An 18,630-nucleotide genomic window follows, 5' to 3' on the forward strand; every position below is an offset into this window, starting at 1 on the left:
CAGTTCCCTTTCCACCTAAGAGGGCGCGCATTTTTCAACGCTTTCTACTAGTACTAGATTAATGGGCAAATTTGAACAAACGAGAGCAGTAGATGAAATTTGCTAGTCTAATGATTTCACATAATCGGCAAAACAACAAAACACCTCGCGAATACAAAACAGGCCGATAGATATGACATCCATTAAATCCCACAGGAACCGTCCAAGTAGGAATTCCGGCGAGAAAGTCGGGAGAAAAATATGAAAAGAGAAACAGAATCAACGGGCTGAACAGCAACACCAATGCGCTGGTACTTTATACATCTCGTTTCCATGTTTCATATCGGAATAATGTAGCAGAATGTAGTTTGAGAAAAACAAGATAACCCTCTACCTGTATGTTCCAGGGGACGCGACAGGCTCCATACCCTTAGGAACACCAGAACCAGTGTAACTGGTGATGGTGTCGTTGTTGTTCTTGTCAAGGGGCTGCATGATGCTCAGAGGAAGAGTAGTCTCGTCGATACCGATGTCCAAGGTTCTGACGATGAGCGGGGCAATGAGAAGAACAAGGAACAAGACGAGCATTGAGAAGTACATGATCGCAAAGCGGACCACACGTCTCTTGCGGAGCTTCGACTGCTTGAGCGAGTAAATTGGAGGGCGGATTTGCCGACTGGAACGAAGTTAGCGAACCGCAACACCATGCATGGGTATTGTGGAAAATCTTACCTTGGGCGCAACCAGAAGAGGATGACAGAGTGGAATTTGTCGATGAAAGGAACACAGAGGGCAGGCAGCATGATGAACAGAAGAAGATGGCCGATAACGAAGTCAGCGGCGAAGTAGCCCAACTCCGTGATCTTGCAAAGGAATTCACGACCAGGCTGAGACATGGAGTGCCAACCCATGTTGTACCACTTTCCGGTCCACCAGGCAATGTTCGACTGATCATGCTTGAACTCACGGGTCAGTGCCAGGGAAATGATGAGCTTGTACACGAAACGCTGAATGGCAGCCATAGCGATCATGCCAAGGACACAGCGAGGCCACGACCAGTACTCAAGGAAGAACATGACCTCGAAGATGATGAGCAGGACGATGACAGCAATGGCGTGAGCGATGGCAGCCAGAACAGCACCAAACTTCTTGCAGCACATGCTAAGGAGAGGGCCCATACAACAGGCCATACCGAAGAAAACACCAGCAACACCAGCGTTGATACCAATAGGACCGAAGGCTACAATGGCAATACGAGCAACGGCGTTGCTGGGTTCATTGCCACCGTCGGCATCCTCTGTGACACCAGTTCGGGAGTTGATGTAGAAGTACGGGACAATGGTGACAGCGACAACAACCAGAGGAGCGATGATTTCACTGAAGAAGATGTTGGTGATGCGAGCCCTGGGAACATCGCCTGATCCCTTCTCCGAAGGAACACCGAGGAGCTTGCGCTTGTAACCAGTGATTCTGGTACGGGACAAGCGGCAGAAGCCAATCCAGGACGAAGCGTGGGAGCGAGAGTTGCCACGCGACAGCCAGCGGATGTAGTCACGGTAGTCGATGAAGAAGTCGTTCCAGGCGAACTGGTGAGGGTTGAAGAGGAATGGAGAGATGCAGAGCGCAAGGAGCGAGACCCAGAACCATATAAGGGACGCAGTCCAGGTGGTAGAAGTAGAGAACAGCAACATTATCAGCAGACGGAAACCAGTGTAGATCGATGGACCCGCAAACCGAGAGTACAGAACACCGAATGGAATACGAGCAGTTGCGAAACCACGACCAGTACCAATGTAGCGGGCACCACCGAACGACAAGTTTTGGTGGACAGCGTTGGAGTAGATCTGACAGACGAACACCTCGAACATGAATGAGAAGGATCCAAAGTGCTTAGCCAAACGAGTTGCCATGCGCCACAATCCTCTCTCAGTCAATTCCTGGACGGCCAAGGGAACGAACGAGATGAAGAAGACGATGAAGATAGAAATAACGCAACGGTTCACCCACCCGATGATAGGAGTGAGAGGGGCACAGAAAGTGGGCATCAGAGGATCGGTAATGGGCAGGTCAGAGTTGTAGTCGCAGTTGATGGTCTCGTGCTTCAGGGCTCCAAGGTTGATCAGGACAATCATGAACATTTGCACAGACAACATAATGAACATGTTGTTGATGTGGAAACCCGGGTGAGCATAGTAGAAGGAGAGGAATCGGTCAAGCGGCAGCTGAGTACCCATGTAGTAGTACTCTCTTGACAGCATTTGTTCACCCATACCAGTACCAATCTTGGTAGTGAAGTTGAGAATAGAACCAAATCCAAGATCACGACCCTTACCGCACTGGAAGTACTCGCAGTGCTTGATGCGACCACCACGGATCATAGCATTCATACCAGCGTAAATATCCTCGTTGAGATGCAGACCCTTTTGAGCCTTGGAGATACCACCTCTGGTAGTCATGAAGATACCGTTCAGGAAATCAGGGTGACCGTAGTGCAGCTTTCCACCAATCTGGGCAAGTGTACGAGCGAAGAGGGTACCAAATGTCTGTTCCTTACCGGCGGCAACGTCACCAAGGACACCAATGTTCTCGGAGAAAATGTATTCACGGGCACCGAGAATGGCAACAGGAGCTTCCTCAGCCGAGGCAACACCAGGAGTGTAAGGGGAAACATTGTCGGTAGTCAGCTCCTCGAATTCAGCAAGAACGCTGCGGATCTTCAAGCACTCTTCAAGATAGTTGTCCTGGTTGGCGTCGATGACCTGGATGTACTCGCCACGGTAGAAGATGATGGAGTGGTTCTGGTTGTCAGACTTGCCGTCACCGAGAATAGGGTTTCCGGAAAGCTGAATCCTGAACTTGGGCTTACGCATTTGGTTCTCGAGCAGCTCGCAGTGTCCATCGATCAAGGCAGAGTAGAGGCGGGGCTCCTCACCCTCATTGGCAGGGGGCTCTTCATCCAGGTAGGCAATCTGAAGGTCGGGGTAGGCGCGGAGGAGGAACTCGGTGTTCTCACGTTCTTCCTTGGTAAATTTGGCGTAACGCTGCATGGAGACACAGATGTTGAACTTGCGACGAGCCATACGCTCAAGCTCGTGCTCGAGCTTCTCGGAGTTTCCACCGAACATCTGAACAACCTCGGGGTTCTCAACGCGGTAAAGCAACTTGATAGCCCTGCTGTAGTTCATGAATCCGGAAACAGTTCTGTAGAGGGTCTGAGAGCGCAGAGAAGACCAGATACGAGTGCGAAGGGTGTACTCGGGAGCAGCAGACTTGAAACCGATACAGTAGAAGGGCAGGTCATCAATCTTGCTCTTAGCAGCATCCTTTTCGTTTTTCTCATCGCCGTTGAACTGAGAGGTCTCGTCGGCCAGAATCTTGGTGTCCTTGACGAAGCAGTCCCACTCGTGGGGGTGGAGCTGCTTGAGGTACTCCAGAAGGGTGACACGGGAATACGGCTCGTCCTCACGGATAATTTCACGCAGAGAAAGGAGAATCTTCTCGCCGTAGTGGGGAATCAAAACGGTGAAGGTGGGCATGTTATCAACCGGAAGAGGCTCAGGCATGGGAGTAGACAGGGACTGGGCGAAGAAGGAGATACGACGCTCGGCTTCGCTGCCACGAGGGAAGAATTCGGTCTTGAAGGACTGGTCTTCCTGGGACACGAAGAAGGTGGGTGCACGAAGAGTACGCTTGCCTTCCTGCTCAGATGGAACCTGGTGGTACAGAAGCTTCTGGACGTGGTCAATGGCAAGGAGATGTTCCCTGTACATCGAGATGATGATGGCGTTCCAAACTTGAGAGATGAGAACCTTGGGCTTGTACTTGATCTCCATGTCGGTTGTCGCAAGGACCTTCGAGTAGATACGCTTCGGAAGACGCGAGAAGATGTTTCTCCAGGGTGACCAGATGGAGACACCGAGGTAAAACGACCGAGCAACCGAGAAGATGGTGTTACAGATAATATACCAGAGATAACTGTCCAGGAAGAAGAGAGTCAAGTCCATGAAGTACATCAACCCAAGAAGAATCTGGGGCTGGTACTTGCATAGAATGTCTCCAATGTACATGACACCAGCACAAGTGTGTGGGTGGTATGGCGACAGGTAGCGAATGGGATCCTTGATAGACAGGGTCAGGAAGAAGTAAGACTCAGCCAGCTTGGCGCCGAAAACGCAAACCCAGAGACCGTAAGACATCCACATGTCGTTTCCCTTGAGTCTAGGGAAACTGGCTGTGAAGGTCTGACTAGCCACATACTGGCGACCATGTTTCTTCAAGTAGCTACCGAACAACCCGCCAAGGGGCATGACGGCGAAGAAGAAAAAGGTAATGAGGGCGATGAAGAAATGGACGATACCAACAGCAAGACCAATACTGTTGGCAAGATTATCGGAGAATCCAAAGACGAAGACACCGGGAGCCAAATTGATGACGAAGACCAAGAGGAGGAAGAGCAATCGCTTGGTAAGATGTTGAGCACCAGCCCAGCGACGAGGAACATACAACCATTCACAGATAGTGGCAAAGATCTGAATGAAGGCGACCAGAGCACCACCAAAACCGACAGCAGACCAGTATCTAGATCCCGGGGGCTTGTTGTTGAGTTGCTGTCTGTAGTTCTTGGTGTAGAGAGTAGGCGAGTTGTACGCAGTGAAGAACCAGAAAGCACCCAAGTGAATGACCCAGATACGGTTGAAGTTGGTGACCAGATGGAACCAGGAGCGAGTTTCCTTGTAAGTCTTGAAGAAGACCTTCTTCCAGTTGACTTCCTTGAGCTTCGTCCATCTTTCCGCGGTGGGAATGTCGACAAGGCGAGTTTTGTCTTCCAAAATGATGCGCTCGATACCCTCAGGATACCAGAAAAGCTGGTTCATATCGTCGTATCCAATGATCTGGTTGTGGTCACGTTCGCGGCGAACGTACTTTCCATCCAGAATTTCATAACCTTGGTCTCGGCAGTACTGGTAGAGAGGTGTAATGACCTCATTCAAGTATGTGAACTCCTCGACGGGCTCGACGCGGTTCTGGCACTCGGGAGAGCTGTAGTAGTCGTCGGCACACTTGAAGATGAAGCAAAGACACTCGGGCAAAAACCGAACTTGGTTGGCCTCACCCCAGCAGAGCAAGTACAGCGCCAGCTGGCGGACGCGCTCGTGCTGAGACATCTTGTTCATGCGTGTCTTCCACCTGTATTCAGCGGCTTCGAGACTGTTGTCACCTTCCATCGCCTCAAGGTTGCCTTCGACATCCTCGGGGTTCTGCTCAGCCTTCTTCTTGGCGGCCTTGCGAGCCTTCCTGGTCTTGCGGTCTGCTTTCCCGAGCTTCATGTTCGAGAAGCCAACGGCATCATCAAGATCCAAATGAGCGGCAAAGTACCAGCGGCGGTAGTTGGCATTGTCACCACCAATGTAGTCGGCGTGCAGGGAAAGCAGGGCCTGGTTGGGAGTCATACGAGACGCACGGGAATCCAACTGTGTCATTAAGTGGTCGTACATATTGCGCATGCTGTCCCGTTGGAAACCGAACTTGTTGACCAAGTCAATGAAGATGTCTTCGATTTCTTCCTTAGAAACAGGAACTTGACCATCTGAGGCCCAAGCGGGGAACGGCTCGCGCGATCGAGAACCAGCCGGCAGGTTACCGTAGTTCATTCCATATACAGGCGTGGACGCACCGGATGACCGGTTACCACCATACGACACCTGTGACGATGGGGGGCGGTATCCTCCGTAGCCTTGTCCGTACTGGCTGTCGGTGTAGCTGTTGTAGCGTTCATCTCCACGTCCATAATAGTCCATGTCGGCGGCGCGAGCGGTCTCGGACCTCATGGTGAAGTCGCTGAAGGTCTCCGATTCCTCCTCAGAGTCACGGCCACGTCTTCCGCGGCCACCACCGTGTCCCTGGTCGTAGTACTGATCACCGTAGTAATCGTCGTGATGGCCCGCATCGTAGTAGCCGCCATCGTGCCCGTAGGCATTCTGGTCATAGCTTGGAGTCAGGTCAGCAATGCAATCGATCGGCGGGGGTCAAAGGGAGGAATTACCCTCTATTGTCATAGTAGCCGTCGCCATAATCTTGGTGATCATAGTAGCCACTCTGAGCATGGTCATCGTGGTAGTAAGCATCCCCATGGCCCTGATGGTCATAACCATCATCGTAGTGGCCTTGGCCTTGTTGATAGCCCGAACCTTGTGGATAGCCCGACATTTTGACTAGCGAATATCACTGAAGTTCACTTGAAGCTATTAGCCTCTGCAGTTGTACCAATGCCGGGAAAGCAAACGAGCTCGCGACAAGGGCCAAACTTACAAAATCAAAGGCCCATTAAAAATTAATCCAACGAAAATTGAGCAATTATATCATGGGATCAAACGGAGCTGGCGTTTTAGACGAGCGAATCTAAGGATACTGCACCAGGCGCGTCGTGGATATCGTCGAAGTTGGCGTTTTTCGCTCGAGGCACCGGACCAGTCCGTTAACCTATGTACGAATCGAGATCGACCGGATAGAAGAAAAGTCGGATAATTTTTGGTATCTCCTGCTCTCAAAGAACGAGGAGCGGTCGAGCAACAGTCGAAAAGTATGAAACGAATGAAAGGGGGAGGTGGTAGTAAGATGTAGCGAAAGGAAGCCTGTTGCTGTGCTGCACAGACAGGAAGGAGAACCGCAAAGTCTCGCCTCCTCTTCTTTCCCCGAACGAGAGGCAGAAGGAAGGAAGGGGAGTACGGTCCGTAGCGTCGAGGCTCTCGAGTTTTGAGTACAAGCAAGAAAAGAGCGGACTGGATACTCAAAAACAAGAAAAGTTGAAGCCTCGAAAAGAAAGAAAGAGACTAAGAGAGAGACGAAGGGAGGGAGGAGGCTTGAGTTGGACGGTCAGCGAGAGTAAAAAGGGAATCGATTGTCCAACAGGGAAAATCACACTGGCTGGCCTGCTGGAGAGGGGGCTGTGGCTATTTTGGGCGACTGGAGCTGCGAATTACACCTGTGGTACGCAAATACCCCTATCAGTGCGCTTTCTGCCTGTATCTTACCGTATTTGCGTTACGCTTTTCCTAGGACACGGAGAATCTGCGTAATCCCAGTATCCTCATCACGCGGCCTTGATTCTTGCCACTGATACATTGCTGTAATTTGAAGATGCGATTCATGTTGGCTAGCCATCTAAAGCCAGACAGGTGGCATCTGGTCTCTATGAACTGAGCTCGTGAAGGCAATTGTCGCAAAATTGACTTTACGCGGTTGCCTCAGCCTATTCTCCCCTTCTATTGCAACTCGGTACTGTACCTCTGCGCTCATATCTACGGATGGCTTTCAAGCCTCCGATAAGCATCTTTGTTACACGTCCGTGGTAGGTATGACCTTGAAATAATGCATCGCAATTTTGTGGACTGGCCAACAGGTTGTCGAGTGCGAGATCAAAATCCATGGAAGTGGCTGGCGCCCCTGAGCCAGACCCGCCGCTGGCTGATGCTCTAGCCAATGGGCAGGAGTAATAACAGAGGCCGTTGGTGGGGTGTACAGTGATACCAAGTCGTTACGCTCGTTACTAGGTGCCGTTTTGACTGGTATGCAGGGGTGTCTTATCATTCTTCATGTCAGATTGCTTATACAACAGCATTCAGCAAGTCCTCCTAGGTTCATGGTTAACCTTCCTCGAAGAGCGTGGCAGACTTCCGCAAAGCGTGGAGCGTGGAAATCCAGTGGTTTGTTTATTGTGGTTTGTCTCTCCACGAGCCCACGGTTCCATGGTGCTTGGCTCTCCGCGATTCAGACCTTGGTTCTCCAGGGCACACAACTGCAGACTCTCTAGCGAGCCTGTCTGTCGTCCATCTTGGTGTTTGAGTGATATGATGCCTCTCGGCACTGTGCTTGGCTAGTCTTGCCAGGAACAATCAATAGCTCACGCACTTAAGGGATGCGATAAGCTTCCACCATCGTCTAATAATTTGAATGGTAGGCAATGTTATAAATTTCGCATCTTATTTCTTGCTCATCAGGTCTCTACGATTTTCATACATGTTGCGAGCGATATTGTATGGCTCAACTCATAATGTCTTTATGTACTTCTGTACTCTGTATGTAAGCAAGTACTATCTCGTTCTATCATCCCGAAATTTAAACCCATCCCAGTATTATAACCAACCCATGCACATCCACATCGATTCTTGATCTCAATCCAAAACCCACAAATCAAAAGCAATTAACAAAATTAAAAGTCCCCACCATGGCCGCCACCGAGTTCTAGCGCGCGATTCCAGTGCTTCCAGCTTGATACGAAGTGGCACCTCCTTCAGGTTCTGGCTGCGCGAAGTGCGTTTGATCGTCCACCAGAAGGGCTAAAAGTTCCTGGGACGAAACTCTGGCTGTGGCCGAAACTTGGAAGAGTGCAGGATAAGACGGGAGCAAGCCACATAGCGGGAAGGGGATTGGAACTGTGCTGTCAAGTCAGAACCCAAGAACTTCAAGACTCGCTACTGCAGTCGATTATTGGCTGCGGGTTGAAGCTGAGGTGAGCTGTTCCTGCCACTGCTGCCAGTTGCCACTATTTTTCTTTGCTTAGTCCTTCGAATTATTATTCCTCCGTATTGTCTCCCCTGGAATCAGCGTCATCATCCAGGACCACGATCCGCCAAGGGAGTGAAGCCCCGCACTCTGAAACTACCATGGAAATTTCACTTTGATATGTAAGCATAAGCAGAGAGATTAGCTAGGAAAGATCCATTCATCTGGTGCCAGTCGTTTGCACTCTGCACAGCGCAGGGAGGCTGGCCAGGAGGTCGGGAGCACCCTAGGTATCTATCACCATCTCGACACGTCTCGACTTGCAGTTGCCGGAGCCAGCCCACTTGCACATCTCGAACTCGATCTCCGTTCCCTGTCTTGTCTTAAATCCGCGTTCTCCATCTTGCAGGGGACCCGTTGATGGCGTATGCTCCCACGTACTCGTAATGCGATAGTGACCGCTAGTATCTTTCGAAATCTCACGGTGGAAACTCCAATCTTTTTGGTGGCGGGTATCGCCCGAGTCAACCTTAACTTACCAGGGGATGCCGACATTCTCCCCGGAGGCCGGTGTCAAACTCGACCATTATCAGGAACTTGCTTTATCTTGACTATTCGGGTGTGCAGATTTCTCGGCTAACGGATTTTTGCCTTGATGATTCCTCTTGGAGGAAGAGAAACCCAGAGCTGATAACTTTGCAGCAATGTGCGACCGCGATTGTATTCCGAGTGATCCGCAAGCAAAGGCAGCCAGATTCAAGCTCATCCCAGTTCTTTGTTGTATCCATGGCCATGATGATCCATAAAGACCAGTGCTTATTGGGTGATCGGGCCAGTTCATTGTTTCAGCATGCAATGCTGAACCAATCTCGAAACAGCGTGGCGGTGCGAGGCTGGGATTGAAGGGCGCTAGTATGGTAAAGACGTAAAGGGTTTACGGGTGGCGAGTGCACAAGCAATCAACTGCCGGCGGTCGGATGGCCCGGCTCCCGTCAAAATGGAGGAGTTGGTGGAAAAGGGGCGTGCCCAATTTTAGAAGGAGTCTGTATGCCAGTATGGGACCATGGCCATCATGCGTATATTTGCAGGTGCATGCATGGCTGCTTGTGAAGAAAAATACCAGTCGGGCTTGGATTGGGAATATATGCAAGCATCTCAACTTCTTCAGGTTGTTGCCTTAGGCTGTAGCTCCCTCATTAGCTGTCGTGTGCCCTGCTCGCATAAAATTGGTTTATGGCTTTATGCATACAGAGCACAGAGCAAACAACCTCTTTGCTCTTGGCACGGTTCATCTTGTCTTGAACACTTCCCTTTCCATTTTCCTAAGTCTTAACAGACCTTAAGGCGATACTCCGCGTTGTACAGACAATAATAATCCTGGCCACTTCGTTAATCTTTCAATTGGTCATCAGCTTTCTCTGCAGAGCATTGAAGTGTCCTTCCGGCTATCAGCGATAGACCGACCGATGGTTCAATCGAGGCCGAGCCGTGGATAGCGGTCGCATCCTAGATTCCCAACAAAGTATCGATTATCAAGAGCCTTTCGCGGTGTGGAAAATGATCGTCAGGTCGTTCACCGGCTCAACCACCCAGAATCGCCCTCTCAAGCCATGATTTCATCGTCCCACAGCCTCACAACCTTCTGGCCAAAGACATGATGCAGATTCACCAGGAACACGGTCGATGTGCCCGGGGCAATTGCATAGTGGAGCCGTTTCAGGTCAGTCCCCTGGAGTCAGGGACTCACATCGGAACCACCACGGTCAAGACTCAAAGCGTCGAATATGTCTTGCCTTCAGTAGTATGTGCATCCTAAGGCGCCAGGGGTCGGGATCATAATGTGTTCTAGCATTGTCCCGTGTCTGCGGTACGTTGCAAACTCGGCAGCCCCGAGGCCGAAAATCCAAGGCAGAATCCCCAAAGGGTCTGCTTTGACTGGCATCGTTGATCGCAGTCACCACCTGAATCCGCCTCGCCATACGTAATTCCACATGTCTCACTCTCTGCCGTTGACCTGAGGCTAAATGTCAGGGGCTCGAGGCCCAAGTAGGATCCAATGATGGACAGTCTCAAGTTCTCGACTGCCGCCTCAAGCTCTGAGACGAACGGCAAGCCAGCGTCACGATTGTGCGATGGACTATCCCAATGACTCTATTTATATGTACTCTCCAGTCATGAGAGAAAATAAGCTTTGCTTGGACCCTTCGTCCCCTGAATCTCGAAGCCCGTGGGCCCGGCTTGCGCGTTTCCGTACCTTTTGATATCAGGGTATCCCGTCGTGGAGAAGACTTGGGGATATGCGCAAATGATAGCCACCAGAGATGCACATCACCGATCATCACCAACGATCAACCTCTGCTGATTTCGTTAGAAAGCACGCAAGAGTGGGCATGAACACAGCGAATTCTGCGCTCAGTGGACTATCCCTGACGCTTGCTGCCCTTTCCCTGTAGCCTGGGGTCCTCCGTGGAGGAAGTATGAAATCCCGCGGTGCCCTGGGTCGTGCCTGCCCTGACTTCTCTCTCTTGCCATTCTCTCGAGAATCGACATTCCTTTAGCTGCTTGATTGTTATTGCCTTTTTTATGATCTTTCACCTATACACTCACTTTAGTCTATCACAGAACGACATTCCTTTGTTTGCAAAGCTGGTCTTACGCGCCACTCTCTATTAGATACATATATACGCCACGACCAAGTTCAGACACTGCGGTCGCAACATCATTTAGCCCTCGTTCACCCATCACATATTCAGCATGAAGCTTTCTAGCGTTTTCGCAGGCGCTGCCCTCTTCGCCAGCAGCGTTCTCGCTGCCGACGTTGACCCCATCATCATCAAGGTACGCCATATACCTTAATTACGACCGAGGTGTCAATTTAGATACTAATACTACGCAGGGTTCCAAATTCTTCTACAAGAGCAACGACACGCAATTGTACGGCTCATCCTATTTCTCAAGAGCAAAACACAGCTAACATGATACCTTAGCTACATTCGTGGTGTCGCCTATCAACGTGAGTAGTCTTGCTGGCCTCGGCGATTGTGAGGCTTCTAGGGCTAACGCTTTACATGTAGAGGAATACTCCGGTCCCAAGTCTAGCTCAAACAACTACAAAGATCCCCTAGCTGACGCCGATGCTTGCAAGCGTGACGTACCATACCTCGAAAAGCTCAATGCCAACACCATCCGTGTCTATGCCATTGACCCCAAGGCCGACCACAAGGAGTGCATGAGCCTCCTCAGCGACGCCGGTATCTACGTCATTGCCGACTTGTCCTCTCCCGATGAGTCCATTGTCCGTAATGACCCCAAGTGGGACTATGCTTTGTACCAGCGCTATGCCTCTGTGGTTGACGAGATGTCCCAGTACCCCAACGTCATTGGTTTCTTCGCAGGAAATGAAGTCTCGAACAACCCCAAGACTACTGATGCCAGTGCTTTCGTCAAGGCTGCCGTGCGTGATATGAAGGCTTACATCAAGAGCAACAACTACCGCACAATGGGTGTTGGTTATGCCACCAATGATGACTCCTCTATCCGTGTGGACATGGCCGATTACTTCAACTGTGACAACGCGGAGGACAGCATTGACTTCTGGGGATACAACGTCTACTCCTGGTGTGGGGACTCCAACTACGAGAAGTCTGGCTACAAGTCTCGTACCGACGAGTTCCGCGACTACTCCATTCCCGTGTTCTTCGCTGAATACGGTTGCAACGCTGTCTCCCCTCGTAAGTTCACTGAGGTCGAGGCTCTCTATGGTGACAAGATGTCCGAGGTCTGGTCCGGTGGTATCGTCTATATGTACTTTCAGGAGGAGAACGACTACGGTATGCATGCCTTCACCTGCTTGGCAATGACTTCATCTTGCTGATATCTTCATTAGGTCTCGTCTCTGTCGATGGCGACAAGGTCAAGACTCTCGATGACTTCAGCTACCTTTCCAAGCAGCTCGCCTCTGCCACCCCCACTGGAACCAAGAAGGGCGACTACAAACCTACCAACTCCGCTTTGCAGTCCTGCCCAACCCTTGGCAAGAACTGGATGGCCGCTTCTTCCCCGCTCCCTCCCTCGCCCAATTCCGACCTTTGCAGCTGCATGGAGAAGAGCCTTAGCTGTGTCGCCAAGTCTGACATCTCTGGCAAGAAGCTTTCCTCTACCTTCAGCACTGTCTGCGGTTACCAGGGCGGCAAGTTCTGTGAGGGTGTCACTGGCAATGCCACCGAGGGTGTCTACGGCGCTTACAGTGTCTGCACGCCCGAGCAGCAGCTCTCGTTCGCCATGAACCAGTACTACGAAGCCCAGGTTGACCAGGGCAACTCCCAGAACGCCTGTGACTTCGATGGTGCCGCCACTTCTCAGAGCACTAGCGAGCCCACTGCTGCCTGCTCTTCTCTGCTGAAGCAGGCCGGCGCTGAGGGAACTGGTAGCGTCAAGGCTTCGCCAACGGCTGCTAGCGGTGGATCTGGTGGCACCGGTGGCGATGCTGCCGGTGCTGACACCACTGACGGTGCTGGTATGGCTTTGACCCCCGGCAGCGTCAACGTTGGAGTCTTCCAGGTGGGCGCTTACGTTGCTACCGCAATCTTCGCTGGTGCTGCTATGATCCTACTGTAGATTAGCGACTCTTGTTTGGTTGATCTACATTACACTTTGATGGTCCTGCTTCTTCGATGTGCGATGTGCTCTACGTGCTGCTCATCGATTGTTTTACCATGTTCAACTTGGATTGCTTTATGTACCGTTGTTCTTAGATCTCCCGGGTAACTTATTATTTAATTCAGTTCCTGCAGTTGGAGCATCCGCTGCTTGTTTTAGTACTCGGTTCGTAACAAAACTTGGATCGGCCTGTGTTGCTGTCTTAATGTTCATGAATGGGAGATATTGATCGATTAGACTTTAATTCTCAGCGCTCTTCGTCCTTGCGTGGACTAAAGTGTGTGTTTTCTTTTCGATAAGCAACACTCGATTTGTAAACTCCACAAACGAGGTCTATCCGCAACTCAAATATATATATATCCCACTGTACGATCTTATCCGGCAGCGCCGTCAAGAACACCCATATTTCCGATCAAGAAAGCTCTATATAAACCACTCAACTACCACAAGAAAGGAAGTAGGGAGCGAAACGAGAGAACAGCCTGTGAGCGGCCAATGTGATACAGGCTGGCGGTCATCTGCAGGACCCGGTTCCAACAAGAGCCCGTTGCCGTGCCAACCATGATCTCCAGCAACCGCATCAACACCCCACGATGAGAGGTCCATTCGCTTGCCTCTGCAGCCTCTGCATCTGCAAGAACGCCAATTCGTGCTAATCACTCGGAAAATAAGCATATACCATCGCCATCGCCTATCCGTGAGCTCAGGATTGACTGCGACCGGGCCTCACACCCTTACGATAAAAAGGGAAGGAACGACGACAACCGGAGGCAGGAACAACCTGCCCTCAGCCACAATATGGCGCGCCTCAACACCAGAAATCAAGCTCGACAGCCCAATGACTTAGCAACTCCTAGAACAGCGAGACCACAGCGTCTAACAGAGCGCTATGTATCCCCGCCGCCAGGAGCACAATCACCAACTACCGAGCGCCGTCGAGGCCTGCAAACACGAACATTGGCAGCAGGCCCAACGCTCTTCGATGACTCACCTCCACAGACCGAACGCCGTCGAGGCCTACATAAACGAACAATGACGGCAGGACCAACCCTCTTCGACGAGTCACCTCAAAGAACCGAGCAAACCTCAACACTCCGCCGAACAAAATCAGTACGAAACCGCGCAAGAACAGTCGCCGACCAGAGCTTTGATATCTTTGCCGACAGCGATGGGACGATGGATGGGGATACACCCAAGGCAAAGAAGACGAGTACGCCTTTGAAGCTTGCACGGACGAACTCCATGATTCTGCCTGTCCAGCCGCAGCCCAGGGCACGAACGAGTCGGAAGAGTGAGCTCTACAACTACGATAAAGAGAACGACCCACTCGAGGAGGAATTAGACCCTGAACCCACTTCGTTGTCTAGAAACCCCTCTGATGCGTCTACTGCATCCGGCAGATCTCGAGCACCAGCGAGGGACCGGAGCACAACTACAAACACCAACACGCAGCAATTTACAACGTACCGGCAGCCGAGCCCTCAGCAGGACTCAGAGGACGACAGCCGCAACGATGATAATGAGGACAGCTACAGCTCACTCGATGACTTCATTGTCAGTGATAATGATGAGCCAAGTTTTCATGATACAGCTGATGATGCAAGTGAGGTTGAGGAACAAGAGGAGCAACACAAGCCGCGCAGCGCGTCTCCACCACCAACACAGCGAAGGAGACTGCTTCGTGGTAGACGACCAGACCCAATGAAGCAGCTAGAGGAAGCCTTGCGCCAGTCTGCTAGACAGCCGGTTCTGCGCCTTGAGCCTAGTTTACCGGCTGCGTTCTCGAGACCAGCATCACCCGAGAAGACGGAGAGGGTTTCGAGGAAACTCTTCCAAAAGGAAGTCGATGTTGCTGAGGAGATGGACCGCTTGAATCTGGGGGATAGTGATCCTTCTGCACAGCTTCAGAATGATTTGTTTGGGTAAGTCTTGCCTAATGTGTTTACAGCATCGTCGCAGATTGGGCATAGTATACTGATTACATACAGAGCGGCAGCAGTACCTGAATCACCAAAACAGTCACAACCGAAAGACGACAACCCTTTTCAGACACCACCACCAAGTCCCTCAAAAGGTGTTCTTCGCTCACCAACTAAAGCAAAAGTGATGATCCCCCCGACGCCTCATCGTGAAAGCACGGACGCCTTCTGGAGTCTGGAGGAAACAAACAACTGGATTGACGAGCACTCTCCTCGCAAAGTGAACCGCTTACTGCAAGAATTTGACGAGTCTGATTATGATTCGGAGACTATGCCCAAGCCGTTGAGGGCCGAGAGACCGGCTAAGACACCAAGCAAGACGGCACTGAAGAAGGCAGAAATAGAGGCGAAGAAAGCCGCAATCGCACGTAAGAAGTCATTTGACAACAGGAAAGCTGCCTTTGCCGAAGACTTCCTGAAAGTGCTTGACGATGCGGTCTCTGGAAATGAGGTACAAGCACGCTCAGCGGAAACTGGCGGCGTGCGTATCGTATGGAGCAAGACACTTCAAACAACTGCCGGCCGAGCAAACTGGAGGCGAGACAGATCCCTGCCAGACAGCCGATCCGGCACCCCAGGCGACTCTTCATCAGGCAGCGAGACACCACCGGTATCAGAATCAACAATCAAGCATTACGCCACGATCGAACTAGCAGAACGCATCATCGACGACGAAGACCGCCTCCTCAACACCCTAGCCCACGAGTACTGCCACCTAGCAAACTACATCGTCTCCAATGTCCGCAACAATCCTCACGGTGCTAGCTTCCAAGCATGGGGCAAAAAATGCAAGGAAGCCCTCAAGGACCACCCAATCTACGGCGGCCGCGTCGAGGTCACGACGAAGCACAACTACAAGATTGACTACAAATACGTCTGGACCTGCGTCGACTGCTGCCAGAACTACGGACGACACTCGAAGAGCATCGATCCCACTCGGCAACGATGCGGCAAGTGCAAGGGGCTCTTGCAGCAGATCAAGCCCAAGCCACGGAGTGTATCGCCAAAGAAGAAGCAGATTACGCCACCTATTGAGGTGGGTGGTGGTATGGGCATGGGGAAGGGTATGGGGAAGGGACTGGAAGTGGTTAACCTCAGCCCGTGATCGCCGTGATGTCAACTGGACTTGATTCTTCTTGCGTGACTTGGCGTCTGGTCTGTCTCTATGCTTGGACTTGGAACAGGCCCTGGACTGATTTATTGGAGTTTGTTGGACTGATTTTCTATGACGCTCTTTAGCGGGACTTTTTCATATTCTTCCTTTTCTTGTCTTTCCTTTTACTGCCCTTTTCGGCTTACATCCTCGTGTTCCCAATGGGCAACAATCTTTACGAATGTAACTGGTGTACATACTCTCGAGATGATAATAAACGAACCCTCATATTTGATACGCGATGCGAGATAGTCAAAGTAGTGTTATGCTATACCTATAAGTACGTGACTAGGCCATTGAAACAACACCAAATGTATGGAACAAGATGATGCAAAGAATATTACTATATTCAGGGTAGAGTTGCTAAGCTCAGCTCAACTCAACTCAACTCAACTCAGTGCAGCGAGACATTCTGCACTGCCTCTTCGACACTGATAGTCTCATGCCCCTGTTCCTGTCCGTTTGCTCCCTCTCCTGCACCATCTGCGCCATCCTTACCGCCACCGCTCTCGCCATCTTTTTCCTTAGCATGCTCAGCCTCGAACGAGAACTCTGGATGAAGCATTGCCGTAACCGTACTCCCGCTCCCGCTCCCACTCTCACCACTCGCAGCCGTCCCAGCACTATTCGCAGACGCCGTCGTATCGCTCGAGTCCGTGACTGTATGTTTCCGACTCCTACCCCACCGGCGCGTGCGAGGCGGTTCAGGCTTGACGGCCTGTTTTGCGCTTTGTTGCAGCTGTGGCGGGATAGGTGGGATTGGTGGGACGGGGGTTGTAGAGCGGGATGGGCTGACGACGGGCGTGCAGTGGGTTGAAGAGGAGGCTGTGAGGTGTGCGTGGATAGCTGCTGCTGAGCGGCGCGGTGGAGGAAGGGCTGGCGGAGGGTTTGATGCTGAGCGGCGGGTGCTGGTGGGGTGGTGGATTTGTGAGAATAGAGGAGGTGGAACGAGGATATGACTGTGGGAATGCGAGGGGTCGGGGGCTGTAGAGGAGTTGCGGCGTTGAGAGTCGGCTGGTATAAGGTATGGTGAGGAGGATGTCAGGACGGGTGTTGAGGCGAGGGGGCTAGGGCTCATATTGCCCTCTTCAACAATGCTTGCGGGCGTAACAGGGCTGGTGGGGGAGTCGTCGCCACCAGCTACTGTTGCGCGCCTTCCGCGAGAGCGTCTTGTCTTGGGAGGTAGGGGTTTCATTTTGTGTTTTGTAGGGCTTGTTTTGGGCTCCGGCATGTCGTGGCGGCTTGGTGTGATAACGCCTGGCTTTTCACGCTGGGATGCGATTTCGTGCACGCTGGTGGATGACTCTGAGGCAGGCTCGAGGTGCATGCCGAGACGCTCAGCTAGGCTATGCTTACGGGGCGTTTCATCTGCAGACGCTGGAGACTCATGGCCATCGCCTGGAGATGATAAATTCTCGATAGAGCTGCCTCGCGTGCTGGGTGAGTCTATCGACTGTGATGACTCTAGAGGTGTCCCAATGTCGACATCTGACAGGAGCGCACTGTCGATGGTCGGTAGGGACGACGTCAAACTATCCTCCCTCTGTGGAGACCTGTCAGGTTTATATGGCTCTGGTTCATCACGCAGCCATTCCACAGCAGCACATCGGAGAACGAGTCTGCGAGTCGTTTCATCGACTTCGTCAAAATGTGTTATTCTCTCGCAGTCGCTCGCGGTATCCCCCGTCAGCTGACCACGGACGAGTAGACTAAGCATGCGCTTGAGCTCATCTCGTTTGTAATATGGAGGTAGCCTCAACTGCGTATGTGCGAGCAGTGGGTAGAGAACCCGGAGATAAGTGTGTCGAAGAGCCGCAGCTTCTTCTGGTAGGTCGAGAAGGTTTCGGATGAGAATATCGACCAAAACGTGGAGATCATTGGTAAAGAAGTATTCATGTGTGCTCGGGGTTGTGAAGATAAGGTAAAGTAGTTTGAGAGTAAGAAGTTGCAACGACGTCTCAGCTATGTAGAGGTCAGATGGCGATCATTTTAATGGTGGTTATGAAACAACTAGCGACGTACCTTCCCTGTTGATTAGAAGTATTATATTCTCACCAAACGTTTTATAAGAGTTCCCATGCACAGACAAAACTTTTATGACTTTGTTAGTCAAAGGTATTGAAGGAGATTGCTCGTCAGGATTATTGGCCGATATCATGAACTGCTCGTTCAGAACCAACTATTATGCAAGTTAGCGGTACCCTTTGCATACCGTTGCGAAGAAAACATACCAATACGCGAATGACGGGATAGTGGTATGGATCATTGGCGTCATAAGATAGATGTTCAATAATATTAAACAAGCCTCGTACGAAGCCATCGTCCACCAGAACTTCCAGCACGTCAGTATCACAAACC

At 51.3% G+C, this 18,630-nt stretch overlaps 4 protein-coding genes across 4 annotated transcripts; 3 read left to right on the top strand and 1 right to left on the bottom strand.

The window, feature by feature from the left end:
- Nucleotides 1–4: 4 nt before the first annotated feature.
- Nucleotides 5–6,893, bottom strand: BDV14DRAFT_168138 (1,3-beta-glucan synthase). Its single transcript, XM_073767800.1, has 4 exons — nt 6,289–6,893; nt 6,023–6,214; nt 712–5,967; nt 5–655 (listed from the first exon to the last, which is right to left on the bottom strand). Exons 2-4 carry the CDS (start codon nt 6,184–6,186, stop codon nt 370–372), a joined length of 5,706 nt encoding a protein of 1,901 aa, XP_073631003.1. The 5' UTR covers nt 6,187–6,214; nt 6,289–6,893; the 3' UTR covers nt 5–369.
- Nucleotides 6,894–7,589: 696 nt separating this feature from the next.
- BDV14DRAFT_168141 (uncharacterized protein) lies at nt 7,590–7,816 on the top strand. Its single transcript, XM_073767801.1, has one exon. The coding sequence runs from the start codon at nt 7,619–7,621 to the stop codon at nt 7,787–7,789; it is 171 nt and encodes a 56-aa protein (XP_073631004.1). The 5' UTR covers nt 7,590–7,618; the 3' UTR covers nt 7,790–7,816.
- Nucleotides 7,817–10,848: 3,032 nt separating this feature from the next.
- Nucleotides 10,849–13,113, top strand: BDV14DRAFT_7770 (glycoside hydrolase family 72 protein). Its single transcript, XM_073777499.1, has 5 exons — nt 10,849–11,319; nt 11,378–11,415; nt 11,469–11,494; nt 11,556–12,311; nt 12,368–13,113. Exons 1-5 carry the CDS (start codon nt 11,236–11,238, stop codon nt 13,096–13,098), a joined length of 1,635 nt encoding a protein of 544 aa, XP_073631005.1. The 5' UTR covers nt 10,849–11,235; the 3' UTR covers nt 13,099–13,113.
- A 709-nt stretch (nt 13,114–13,822) lies between these two features.
- On the top strand, nt 13,823–16,329 carry BDV14DRAFT_7853 (SprT-like family-domain-containing protein). The gene is made up of 2 exons (XM_073777525.1): nt 13,823–15,062; nt 15,129–16,329. The coding sequence occupies exons 1-2, from the start codon at nt 13,939–13,941 to the stop codon at nt 16,222–16,224; spliced, it is 2,220 nt and encodes a 739-aa protein (XP_073631006.1). The 5' UTR covers nt 13,823–13,938; the 3' UTR covers nt 16,225–16,329.
- Nucleotides 16,330–18,630: the final 2,301 nt, after the last annotated feature.

Source organism: Aspergillus stella-maris, assembly GCF_047715825.1.
Source record: "Aspergillus stella-maris strain CBS 113639 unplaced genomic scaffold BDV14scaffold_10, whole genome shotgun sequence".
In the NCBI taxonomy this organism is placed as follows: domain Eukaryota; kingdom Fungi; phylum Ascomycota; class Eurotiomycetes; order Eurotiales; family Aspergillaceae; genus Aspergillus; species Aspergillus stella-maris.

What these genes read in the sequence shown, in the direction of transcription:
- BDV14DRAFT_168138 (XM_073767800.1), bottom strand. Translation starts at nt 6,186, where the DNA reads ATGTCGGGCTATCCACAAGGTTCGGGCTATCAACAAGGCCAAGGCCAC. An exon ending in GGCTACTATGACAATAGAGG is followed by an intron (nt 5,968 to 6,022) that starts GTAATTCCTCCC and finishes CCTGACTCCAAG; the next exon opens with CTATGACCAGAATGCCTACG. An exon ending in CTCTTCTGGTTGCGCCCAAG is followed by an intron (nt 656 to 711) that starts GTAAGATTTTCC and finishes ACTTCGTTCCAG; the next exon opens with TCGGCAAATCCGCCCTCCAA.
- BDV14DRAFT_168141 (XM_073767801.1), top strand. Translation starts at nt 7,619, where the DNA reads ATGGTTAACCTTCCTCGAAGAGCGTGGCAGACTTCCGCAAAGCGTGGA.
- BDV14DRAFT_7770 (XM_073777499.1), top strand. Translation starts at nt 11,236, where the DNA reads ATGAAGCTTTCTAGCGTTTTCGCAGGCGCTGCCCTCTTCGCCAGCAGC. An exon ending in AAGAGCAACGACACGCAATT is followed by an intron (nt 11,416 to 11,468) that starts GTACGGCTCATC and finishes ATGATACCTTAG; the next exon opens with CTACATTCGTGGTGTCGCCT. An exon ending in TCAGGAGGAGAACGACTACG is followed by an intron (nt 12,312 to 12,367) that starts GTATGCATGCCT and finishes TATCTTCATTAG; the next exon opens with GTCTCGTCTCTGTCGATGGC.
- BDV14DRAFT_7853 (XM_073777525.1), top strand. Translation starts at nt 13,939, where the DNA reads ATGGCGCGCCTCAACACCAGAAATCAAGCTCGACAGCCCAATGACTTA. An exon ending in CTTCAGAATGATTTGTTTGG is followed by an intron (nt 15,063 to 15,128) that starts GTAAGTCTTGCC and finishes GATTACATACAG; the next exon opens with AGCGGCAGCAGTACCTGAAT.